This window comes from Dreissena polymorpha, chromosome 1, assembly GCF_020536995.1.
Source record: "Dreissena polymorpha isolate Duluth1 chromosome 1, UMN_Dpol_1.0, whole genome shotgun sequence".
Classification (NCBI taxonomy): Eukaryota; Metazoa; Mollusca; class Bivalvia; order Myida; family Dreissenidae; genus Dreissena; species Dreissena polymorpha.
Genome location: NC_068355.1, coordinates 142667330 through 142680421, shown reverse-complemented (window position 1 = coordinate 142680421; position 13092 = coordinate 142667330). Strand labels below are relative to the sequence as shown.

General features: G+C 35.9%; 2 protein-coding genes across 2 annotated transcripts in view; both read right to left on the bottom strand.

The window, feature by feature from the left end:
• The window catches only part of LOC127853246 (uncharacterized), a 99135-nt gene extending 94094 nt beyond the window's left edge, over positions 1-5041 (bottom strand). Inside the window, exon 1 of the mRNA XM_052387602.1 lies at positions 4878-5041. The gene's annotated coding sequence lies outside the window, so the exon portion shown is untranslated. The remainder of the gene's footprint in view (positions 1-4877) is intronic.
• Positions 1-13023, bottom strand: part of LOC127855461 (uncharacterized) — a 29736-nt gene extending 16713 nt beyond the window's left edge. The window contains exons 1-6 of the mRNA XM_052391085.1: positions 12509-13023; positions 4712-4808; positions 4224-4370; positions 3451-3558; positions 2864-3001; positions 1251-1345 (exon numbers count right to left, since the gene is read on the bottom strand). Coding sequence (XP_052247045.1) covers positions 1251-1345; positions 2864-3001; positions 3451-3558; positions 4224-4370; positions 4712-4808; positions 12509-13023 — 1100 coding nt within the window. The remainder of the gene's footprint in view (positions 1-1250; positions 1346-2863; positions 3002-3450; positions 3559-4223; positions 4371-4711; positions 4809-12508) is intronic.
• Between the last annotated feature and the right edge of the window lie 69 nt (positions 13024-13092).

Sequence of the window (13092 nt, the reverse complement as noted above, 5' to 3'; positions counted from 1 at the left end):
CCCATTGTAAAAACTCCGCCTATTCTGATAGGAAATATGGCATATTCCGGTTAATTTAATAGCCAATTATCGATTGCACACTATAATCCAGCGTAGAATCTCATAAATATCCAAGGATACACATTGTATCAACGATTTTGACAGACACGCTCCATTGACTGCCTTTGTTTTCATTTCACAGCATGCATGTATGCAGCGTCTGTCAAGCGTCACGTGACTAACAGGTGTAGTATGGGGGCCAAGTACAATGCAAACACTGAAGTCTCCGGTTAAAACTGACACAAATCACAGTGTGCAGTTAGCGGCAAACTTTCGAATGCAAACTGTCGAGTAACGCACTTCAACAGTTTGTTGCCAATTAGAAACAATTAAAGGGTTTGTTGCCGATTAGAAACAAGATGATGACATGTCTTGCTTGACAGTTTGCAATAGGTGATGGAATGTGACACCAATGTACATCTAGAATTTAATGTAACCTGTGAGTGAATATTGCGAGTGGATTATTTTCAGTGCACCAAATAATAAATGACAAACAACTTAAAGTTACTATCTGTGCTTTTCTATGCGTTTATTGAATAAAACAAGTTTATTTAGCAATGTATTTAACTATAGCTTTGAAATAGGGTAAAAACACGATAAAATACACACATGTTAATGATAAACAGTGATAACATTGGAAATATAACGGATTCCGTATAATTGAATACTCCGGATAATTGAATATTCAGACGTGATGAATGGGATATTCAATTAAGCGGAATCTACTGTACTTGTAGTGTAAAAAATAAAACGACAACATCAGAACTCTTCAAATTATTAAATCGTTTTGCATTGCAACGCTTTAAATTTTCAGGCTTTTAAATCATCATAAGATGCCTATAATGGATATTTTAGAGCATGGTAAATGCTCAGTATTACTGCTTCCGCACAAATATCATAACTACAACAACAATTTGTGAATCTGAAACATTTTTTTTTTCATTTTTTCAATAAACCAAAACGTGAAAAAGTGCCATTAAGGCCAAAGTTGGTCCATGTAAAAGACAAAATAGGTCAGGTTATGTAGGTGAGTTCAGAGAGTTCACAGATAACAATAATGAATTGCATGAAAACCTTTATGTAACATTTGAACTAGTGTTAAAGGTAAAACAAAGACTTACTTTTATCCTATTACACTATCACAAGGGAAATGTTTTTGTTATTTAAATACTATACAAGTATTGCAATAAAGCAAGAGCTCTGTTTCTAACCTGTTCTTATAGAGAATCGCTCCAGACAAGACATAGGGCCTTCGTTGACTGGACTGCAGAAGATGGGATGCTTGAAGGAACAAATGTGACCCAGACTGAAACCAAACAGGAAACTAAATGACCACATTTATACCAGTTTTCATGAAATGAAATGCAAAAATTACCTAATCTAACACTTCCTACAAACAAGAGCTGTCTCCATAGGATAACAAATGCCCCCCAAAAACGCTTTGATAGAAGTTATGAGCATTTTTCGAAACCTAAATGCAGATTTCGAAACGTAAACACAGACACCAAGTTCAAGGTCAAGGTCAAAGGGGTCAAAATTTGTGTGCGTATGGAAAGGCCTTGTCCATATACACATGCATACCAAATATGAAGGTTACATCTGAAGCGACATAGAAGGTATGAGCATTTTTCAAACCTAAACGCAGATTTCGAAACCTAAACGCGGACCCTAAGTTCAAAGTCAAGGTCAAAGGGGTCAAAATTTGTGTGCCTATGGAAAAGCCTTGACTATATACACATGCATACCAAATATGAAGGTTACATTTGAAGCGCCATAGAAGTTAAGAGCATTTTTCGAAACCTAAACGCAGATTTCCAAACCTAAACGCAGACCCTAAGTTCAAGGTCAAGGGGGTCAAAAATTGTGTGCGTATGGAAAGGCCTTGTCCATATACACATGCATACCAAATACGAAGGTTACATCTGAAGCAACATAGAAGTTATGAGCATTTTTCAAAACCTAAACGCAGATTTCAAAACCTATACGCGGACCCTAAGTTCAAAGGGGTCAAAATTTGTGTGCGTATGGAAAAGCCTTGACTATATACACATGCATACCAAATATGAAGGTTACATCTGAAGCGACATAGAAGTTAAGAGCATTTTTCGAAATCTAAACGCAGATTTCCAAACCTAAACGCAGACCCTAAGTTCAAGGTCAAGGTCAAAGGGGTCAAAATTTGTGTGCGTATGGAAAGGCCTTGTCTATATACACATGCATACCAAATATGAAGATTACATCTGAAGCGACATAGTAGTTATGAGCATTTTTCAAAACGTAATTGCAGATTTCGAAACCTAAACGCAGACCCTAAGTTCAACGTCAAGGTCAAGGGGTCAAAATTTGTGTGCGTATGAAAAGGCCTTGACCATATACACATGCATAATGCATATTAAATATGAAAGTTACATCTGAAGCGACATAGAAGTTAAGAGCATTTTTTGAAACCTAAACGCAAAGTGTGACGGAAAGACAGAGGGACAGACGGACGGTCCGATCACTATATGCCCTCCTTAGGGGGCATACAAAAACAAAAAGTAGCAACTAAAAATATGCTTTCACTCAAAGCAATAATGCAGCTAATTGGGAAAATCTAATCATGTCATTAACCTCTAACTGATTTTCAATGTTATATCTCAACTACTAGGTAGATTATAGGCGTTAAATTCAAAATTGTTTCCCTTTCTTTCAAAAATAAAAACAAAATTCTATTTAATATAATGATAACATATTTACAAACTTAAAAGCCCATTAGAACACATTTACGTATTCAAAGATAATCCATTGATGACAGACCGTATGTGTAACCATGAAAACATCCTACCAGTGGTAGTTGTGTGTAGGGAATGGACTGGAATGTTTGTGCAAGGCTGTACCCCTGTGTCGCATGGGTGACGCGAAGAAGTATTCTCCAGATACCAGCCAGCTCTGTAAGATACTCCACCTGGTTTCCCTTCCAACACTTTCATGGAAAATGTTTAAGTATTTAAGTTGTAAACAGTGTAGTAATGAACAATGTGGACAAGTTCTATTATATGTAAAAAAAAATTATATGCAACATTTGTCTTATTAATTTTTTTGGCAAAATAGAAGACATAAAAAAATATGTTTTAACAAAATATTAAAACTGGTCACAGGTTGCTTATGTTGAGTGCATGTGTTTGTGTTAGTTTCTACTAGTGCACGTGTCTTTCCTAACATAAGCAAGTTAAAATACTGAGAACGCAACATATCGGTAAATGCATTTGTTCTTATGTGCAGAATTTTAAGGCTTAACTTAATTTAATGGCCACACATAAGTACAACACAAGTTGTTCATTGGATGATAAATAGTAATAATTTAAATGAAGTGGATTTTTTTGCTATAATTTACAGATAAGTAAAGTTATTATTAATATTGGCACATTCTACCAGTTTCAAACTATCTATGCTGCCATGGAATGTGACAAAGGCGTCATACAAGGCATCCAACCGGCTCAGCAGGTTTATGTCAGGTACAAAACTACTCCCTTGTAATACCTACAATAAAAAGAGTTCCATCAAGATCCATTTCAACATCTAAATTAACAGAAAAAATAAATCATGATTATTATGAAGAAAGATATTTATTGTATAGTGTAAGTGCAGATGGCTATATTGTCTAATGAAAAAATGAACAATTCATAAAGAAGATTTCTGAGCATGATAGAAAATTATTTCATAAGTGGTGATAGAAACAATATTTTCATGAGTGGTGGTTCCATGAGTGCAGAAATACTTTTGCTATAACCATGTGTGAAATAACAGTTTGATTATTCACCAAAAAGCAACAAATGTTCTTTGTGTTGGACATATGTTTGTTAATATTCAACACACACACTTGTTGAGAAAAGTAACTGACGCTAGTTCACAGCTTTTTATGCAACTTGGAAAATATTAAATCTATTTAAAGGCTTTTTCACTAATATCAAAAAAAAATCAACAAAAAGTTCTTTATTTCACAAAAAGCTAAGAAATAGGTGGTTTACTCTTGCTTTTTTATGCATATCAGATATGAAAATCCATTGGATTTTAATCCTATTACAGGGATTTTGAAGAAATGCTGAATTTTATTAAAGACGCGAAATTACACAAATTCAAATATACTTATTGTTTCTTTATGGTGTAATTTTCAGTTCAACTTAAATATATAATTAAACAAGTACCAGACTGTAAGAGGCTGTTTTCTTTATAGCAAACTTTTCTTTCTCAAATTTGAAGACCCTTGGAGCTGATTTACTGATATTAGTGCAGAGAAATTCAGACATTCCCATCAATTGACCACACAGCGTACACTGGTCATTCTCAGGCACCTGCAGTGGAAGAAATGTTTCAAGATTATCACTTTGCAAATATTTCTCCACTCTGTATTATTGTATTGAAACCATGCATAAAGAACATTCATCCAGCTAAAAAAGAGTGGACCTTAGCACATCTGTTGTCAAGTTTAGATTTAAATCTGTTAAAAGAAACGGGAGTAGTTAAATTTCTTTGTGATGATTTTAACTTTTATACAATAAGTAATGTATTTTTTGTGGAAATCGGCGCTTGAATATTGAACAAATTGTGGATTTATTATACTATTCACATAACATAAATTGGCTACATGTACATGTATGTAAGTTTTTTATCATTTATAAATGATAAAAATTACCTCTTCTGGAGAGAAATAAATTATAGCATCTTTCAGATCATCTTCTTCCTTCTTTAACACATTATGATCATAGATGAAAAAAACAGATCCATGTAATCTGAAATTAACAAAAAACTATTCATTAAGGGTTTTAGTTTTAAGTGAGCTTCAAAACATTTTGTTTAACCTTTAAAAGTTTGGTCAGTGTCAATGAATAGAAACTTGCAGTCTACCAAACATACCAGTAATTTATTTGGGTACAGTGTGATTGACTGTAACTGTAAGTGCCTGATTATTTTTTAGATCACAGACGATATATAAGCATAATGTCGTGTATGAAATATGTACAAGATCTTTCTGTTATGAAAGCTGCACTATTTTTGCCATCCCTAACATTATATATTTACGGAAGGGGTACATTGAAGGCTCTTTATTATCCCCACGCTCCAAATTGGAGCGTCTGTCCCTCCGTCCTGGCCACTATCCCCTCCTATACTATGAGCAATAGAACCTTGAAACTCCTATACTATGAGCAATAGAACCTTGAAACTTAAACACATGGTAGCTATGAGCATATGTGCGACAGTGCACTATTTAGAATTTTGATCTGACCCCTCGGTCAAAAGTTGCGGAGTGGGGATATGCGTTGGCAGCGGCTGCACCATTTCTAGCTTAATAAAAGCAAATTGAAATGAACTTTTTACTATTTAATGGAATGTATCTTTGGTGTGGTCATTTGCAGTCCAGTGTAGGGAGTATTGGTCAAACTAATCATCATGAAATTAATAGCTTGTCCCAGCACTCCTGCCCATTTAACTTAAAACAATCACGAAAATTGGGACCAAGAATCAAACCAATGGTGGAGAGTTTTCCTTCATTAAACATCTTCCAGCTTTCAAGATTATAGCACTACTTTCATGCGCAATAAAAACACATTTAGCATTTATACCTTTAATTATAACATTTTTACACTTCAAAAGATTCTCATTTTTGTAAAGATTCTCATTTCCTCATGTTTTCCATGTTAAAACATTTTTACAATGACACTTCCCTTCTGATTCAAGATTTTTTTTAAACCAACACATAAATGCTGTTTAAGTCAAGAGACTTTCTATTTGAACCTACATATAAAAAATATAAACAAAGTTATTCAGAGGTGCTGTTTCAATTCGATTGGTCAGGTTAAAAAGATTCAATCTTTTAATAAACCCATTCATCATCCATACATGCTATAATTTTTCTGACCAATTCCGGGACATTGAGCTCAATTTTCCGGGACTTTTGCAGATTTTCCGGGACATGTATACATATAGCGATATATATACATATATGAATTTTTGGTACGCATTTTTTTTCACATCGTAAATTGCTAAAGTCGAAAGCCGAAAGTATCCCAAATACACTAGACTAGATCTATCATCTATTAACGTCAAATTAAACATAACTACTTCCGAAACTAGATACAAGCCACGTGTTTTTCATGTTAGAAAAGAGCACCAAATTGCTTTTGTGTACATGTTACATCATCTGCAGGAAGAACAAGATGTGTTTGTGAAACACAATGTCCCCCTATATGATGTTTGACCTTGAAGGATAACCTTGACCTTGTGATTGATGACCTTGACCTTGACCTCTCACCACTCAAAATGTGCAGCTCCGTGAGATACACATGCATGCAAAATATCAAGTTGCTATCTTCAATATTGCAAAAGTATTCATAAAATAAGCGATTTGGGCCACATATATTTGACCTCTGACCTTGAAGGATGACCTTGACCTTTCACCACTCAAAATGTGCAGCTCCATGAGATGCACATGCATGCCAAATATCAAGTTGCTATCTTCAATATTGCAAAAGTATTCATAAAATGAGCGATTTTGGCCACATATATTTGACCTCTGACCTTGAAGGATGACCTTGACCTGTCACCACTCAAAATGTGCAGCTCCATGAGATACACATGCATGCCAAATATCAAGTTGCTATCTTCAATATTGCAAAAGTATTCATAAAATGGGCGATTTTGGCCACATATATTTGACCTCTGACCTTGAAGGGTGACCTTGACCTTTCACCACTCAAAATGTGCAGCTTCGTGAGATACACATGCATGCCAAATATAAAGTTGCTATCTTCAATATAGCAAAAGTTATTGCAAAATGTTAAAGTTGGCGAAAACAGACCAACAGACCAACAGACAGACAGGGCAAAAACAATATGTCCCCAACTACTATAGTGGGGGACATAAAAACTAAGAGTTAAAAGTATAATATGCTGGGATACATTTAGGGTGCATGAAAAGAAAGAGCGTCCGAAATTCTAGTGCAATAACGGCAAGTCACAATGGTGCTTCTAATTGCGAAAGCAATTCAAATTCACTTATTATTTTTTATTGTTTTAATTACTGGGGGTTTAGAACAAGACAGAAATAAACCTAGTGAGGATGACAATTTTATATGCTTAATTTTTTTACTCAACTTGTTGTCAGCGTATGTAACACTCAACTTCTTTGTCGGTTAAACATGCAACATATTAACCTGCTTTTAATTTTTTACTCAACAATGTTGGACTTCACCTGATGTGTGAACAACTCCTTTGCTCTTACGCAGCGGGAAACTATAACGCTGTATATTAAAGCCAATTAACAACCACATTAAACAATGCCGCCTTTTCGGGTTTACTGGGAACGTGACACAATCTATATGATAACAGAACCCCTGATTGATTTTGACACATAGCATAGTCACCTAAATTCAGATGCAGATTTCCGGGACTATGGGACACATTCTGCGTGACAATCCCGGACAATCCGGGACGTATGCAGAGCTCCAGATAAGGTTTTGTGAAATTCTTAAATTACTACCAGATTTTCAAAAAGAATTCTTAACTCTGAAATTTTATTCTAAATGTTACTACTAAGTTTTGGAAAATAATTCTTATTTTTTATAAATGACCTAAAAATAAATAATAATGGTTATTTTCATGCAAAAAAAATCAAAATAAACATACTAGCAACTTTATTTATATAATAATAATAATAATAATAATAATAATCTCTTTATTTACCGAAGGTAACTCATTAAGACAACACATTGATACAAAGTCAGTAACATGTTTAACAATGGCAATCTTATTTTCAATGAGGCCTTCAAACAACTATGGTATGTATGATGCATTTCTACAGTTATACGAGTTCAACAGTGTCTTTTCAGTATTATACAATTTTATTTTTTAAAAACCTTCATATGCCCAAACTGTGCTTAGATTGCATGCCTTAGATGAATTTTTACATATTTCACAATTAAAACGGGTTTCCCTTTCAATCTTTTCAACGATTAGCCACGGGACTTGTCCCTTCCACTCGTTCAATGTTTTTTGTGTTTAAGTTTGGACCTGTCGTGTCGCGTTTTTGTTTAGCTTTTCCGACTGTGTCGGAAACTGAACATACAACTAGTGTTTTCCCCAGGAGGGCAAAGGGGCATGGCGCATTACTTTCAAAAAGGGCATTTTAGCGCGCAGTTTAGGCAAAAAAGGGCAAAAACGTTCCCTGAATACCTGAATTACGGGGAAACATGTAATCGCATCAGAAGCAGTTGTGGAAAAAATAACATATAAACAAGCACATGTAATGGTCATAGATGTATTTAACTTACTATGATTTATATTAATATATTTACCTTGCAATGTACATTTAAGTTCCATGCTGTTTCAATAAACTGTACAGCACGACAAACATAATAAAGCAATATATGCATATGAATCTGATTATACACAGATCCACTAACATATAAATGAAACCATGTTTGTCTTATCCCATTTTCTAACAATAATCTCGACAGATATTTAAAATAGCATTGCGAGTAAATTGATCGCTAACAATATGCAAACACTCGTTTCCGTGACATACATCCATCGAGTAGTTTACAAATAAATAAATAATGTTGTTGCTATCTAAAACATTTTCATGCATCGTTGATTATCACAGACATTTCATTAATTCCTTCTAAATGTATTATCTCCGTCGTTAATTCGATCGTTTACGACGCTATTTGCCATTTTTGCCGAGTCACAATTCAATTCTGTATAGTCCGCCATGTTGATAAAATGTCAAATGATGTTAGCGACAGGTGCGCATAGCAACGTTAAATCGTATACGCGATTCGCATATTGTTTAATTAGTATACGTCTCAGTAATTATTTCAATAATTAGACCTAATGATCTTAAAGACGAAAACGATAAAGAATAAATTTGTTTGTGATTTTAAATGTAATTATGCGGAAAAATATATGTTTTGATATAACTAAATAATGCATGCAATGCACAATTGCCACGAGAATAAAATCGAGTTTTTCATGAAAAGTCTCCGAAGTAATACATTGCCGAGCGAAAAGTGCGCTTGGTATAACATAGCCTCCGGCATTATTGATACTGACACGGGGTTATTCACGCATGACTAATTCACAGCTTTGGAGCAGTCAGTAAGACCTACCTATAAATCGAGCACTGTTATAGATTAAATCTGCTCAATTAATATAGTCGATTAGACGTTGACGTCTCTCGAGTAAATCAAGCACAGTCGGAGCGTCACACAATCAAGGAAGCTGATTTTGTGGATCAAGTAAGATCGTAAGGCAATAAAGATGTTATCGATAATGGCGCTTGGCGAAATATGCCTTTGAAAAAAAGGCGCGTGGCGAAATTTGCCTTTGAAAAGGGCAGCGTGGCGATCCGGGAGGGCGGCGTGGCTTTTCGCCACGCTAAAATGGCCTGGGAAAAACACTAACAACATCGTATAAGATCATTTCTATAATGTCTTTCTAAACATTTAACTTCGGCTAAATTTGCGAACAATATGTTAAAAGCGTGTTTTTGGACGCTTTGCAGTTTTTTAGGACGCTCTCTGGGCGCCGCCATTGTTTTTTGACAGACTGTATACGCCGCTTTTATTGGAAAACTGCGCTTTCTTAAACAAACCCGATAACCATTCTCTATATAGGCACCGCAAAGATCTTTAATACACGAAAAGAACGCAATAAAAATCGATACGAACCGATGTAAAAATAATATTCGTAACTTGATTTTGTAATTCTTAATGGTACGACAAGATTTTAAAATAAATACGTAACGGACTTGAAAATAATTCGTAATTGCGAAAATACGACTCTTATCTGGAGCTCTGCGTATGGCATGTATGCATTATCTGATTGGTTTATGGACTTAACTGTAGTGTATGAAGTGTTTTGTTTGTTTGTGTGTTGTTGTTTTGTTTGTTTTCTTTTTTTTTTGGGGGGGGGGGTTAGGAGGGATACACTTTGGAATTCATCCTACTCATTGTTTGCAGAATGATTGCAACAATTAACCAAGAGAAAATTTCTATAAAATAGAGAATGATTCACAGCACTCAGATCATCTCCTTTAAAAGATGTATTAGTTCAATCATGTCAATATAGAAAAACACCTGTATTAATTTTATACAGGGCTCACGCTGGTCCAACATTTCTTTGAGCCACCTGTCTAATTATAATATATGGAAATATTGTCCGAATATTAGCCTGTTCGGAAAGTATGTCAATACAGGAATGTAGAAATATGACCCATGTGATTCAGGACACCCCCAACTGTACACACATAAATAATGTCACACCTAAAATACCGATTTTTGTCTCATTAAACATTGAAATATTTTACAAGTAAGTATTATTAATCAAAAGATTACATTATTTACCTCCATGTCGTATTCGCCATTTTAAATCACATGATCTTAAGATCATATGACTTTGAGGTTACAATATACTAAATAATCGTGTCTTGTCGGCTGTACTATCAATATCATAGTTGACTCGAAGGCATGTTTACACTTTAAACTATTGTTCTGGTTTTATCTTTTGGAAATTGTGGTAAGGCATGAATAGGAGTTCACTAGGTACTAGATCCCCGAAATATGATAAACTTAGAGACTACTGTACAACACTGCACGGACAAAGGCTACATTCCACTACAAAACGGTCGGAAAAACTTTGCAAAAACAGTCGATTTTGATTTTTATCAAGTTGGTAAAACTGTAATTACTTGTAAATCGATCTGCGTAAACCGCTTACTTTATTGACGTCAATAAAAAATAATAGTCGCCAGTTAACCCCGCCCTAATAAGCATTTTGGTAACCGATTGGACGGCGAACATCACAGCCTGGCGACTAGAAAGTTACCCGAGATTTTCTCGTTACTTATCTTAGTCACAATCGAAATATATTGTGTTTTAAAATTTGATTAACACGCTTTTTTTGGACACCTTCAATCTCACTTTCAGATCCGCTTAAAGGGGCCTTTTCACAGATTTTGGCATATTTTGAAGTTTGTCATTAAATGCTTTATATTGATAAATGTAAACATTGGATCTTAAAAGCTCCAGTAAAAAATCAAGAATAAAATTAAAACAAGGAAAAACAAGTAGCCGGTACCAGGGCTCGAACCATTGACCCCCGGAGACCTGGAGTTAGTCTGAAGTAAAAACGCATTAGCCCTGTCGGCTATTCCGCCGAGTATACACAAAATAAGTATTTTATACCTTCTATAAGCAATCTTCGTAGTTTCGTAAATTTAAACGCCAACAACAAAACTCTCCAAATTATTCAATCGTTTCGCGTTGCAATGCTTTATAATTTTAAGGTTTTCAAATTGTCAAAAGATACATATAATGGCTATATTGGACTATGGTAAATGTTCAGTAATTCTGTTTCCTCGCAAATATCATAACTAAAACGAAAATGTGCGAATCTGAAACAACTTTTTTTCAATTTTGTCAATTTACCAAACCGTAAAAAGATCCCTTTAATGTAAATTGGGCCTTATGGCTAGCGTAGCTCAAGCCAGCTCTTCGCAATTGCGCAGTTTGGTCAGGAGTTGTCCGCTATAAATCACGCAAGGTTTGGTGGTCTAATAAGGAAGCTCCTGACCAGACTGCGAGATGCCTAGGGTAGCTTATAGCTTCGCTTGCCGCATATGACATAAGACCAATTTTCGCATGACGTTGGTATTTACAAATATGTTTGTTTCTTATAAATGGAACGTCTAAGTACAATACTTTTCTTTAGCAAATTGAAGAATATTTGTGGTCCAGTATTTATAAAAAACTGGCAAACTTCGGTATCCTATTTAGGCTTTCAAGAGCGATTCGAGTACGGTTAGCATTTTATGTTTAGATAATAAACTATTTCCGTCTGAACATGAAACTTTACTATTTCGGAAGTTTTTTTGTTTCCTCATCTTGAAAGCAATACTATGATATCAACGTTTATTGATAGTCCGTAACGTCTTCCCCGTACGATCAAGTGACCGAGTATCGAGTCAAAATGAGACGTTTGTCATTGATGCGAAAAGATTATTTTAATGGTAATATAAGTATTATTGCAAAATGTATCAATGATCAAAACAAACCTTATTGTTGTTTTCTGGAGATTTTTAGCGAATATGGATAAAAAAAATTCCGATTGCAGGATTTATCGCAATTAACACTGAATTACTTTCCATTATGAAACAATAATGAAATATAATTTATATGCATTTTAAATAAAACATTTTTGTTTTAATTTTTTTTTTTGCTTTACGTAATGAAATAATGGTTCACTTAGTAAAATAATATTAGTTTTTTCCCGTTTTTCTCACATTAATCTGCTAAGGAATCGTCTGTTATTGAGGCTGCTTATTAATAGGCTCTTCTGCTGTGCTTCTGTGTGTATTTCATTTTCACGCCCCGCTGCTTTTTCGCGAATGCATCCATCGGCTGACCTGCCCCTCTGACCTGCATCCATCGGCTGACCTTCCCCTCTGACCTGCATCCATCGGCTGACCTGCCCCTCTGACCTGCATCCATCGGCTGACCTGCCCCTCTAACCTACATCCATCGGCTGACCTGCCCCTCTGACCTGCATCCATCGGCTGACCTGCCCCTCTGACCTGCATCCATCGGCTGACCTGCCCCTCTGACCTGCATCCATCGGCTGACCTGCCCCTCTGACCTGCATCCGTCGGCTGACCTGCCCCTCTGACCTGCATCCTTCGGCTGACCTGCCCCTCTGACCTGCATCCATCGGCTGGCCTGCCCCTCTGACCTGCATCCATCGGCTGACCTTTCCCTCTGACCTGCATCCATCGGCTGACCTGCCCCTCTGACATGCATAAATCGGCTGACCTGCACCTCTGACCTGCATTCATCGGCTGACCTGCCCCTCTGACTTTCATCCATCGGCTGACCTGCCCCTCTGACCTGCATTCATCGGCTGACCTGCCCCTCTGACCTGCATCCATCGGCTGACCTGCCCCTCTGACCTGCATCCATCGCGAACTCTTTCTCGGTGCGGATGCGGTATAAGTTTGGTGAATCGTACAACCCTGTGTACCTAT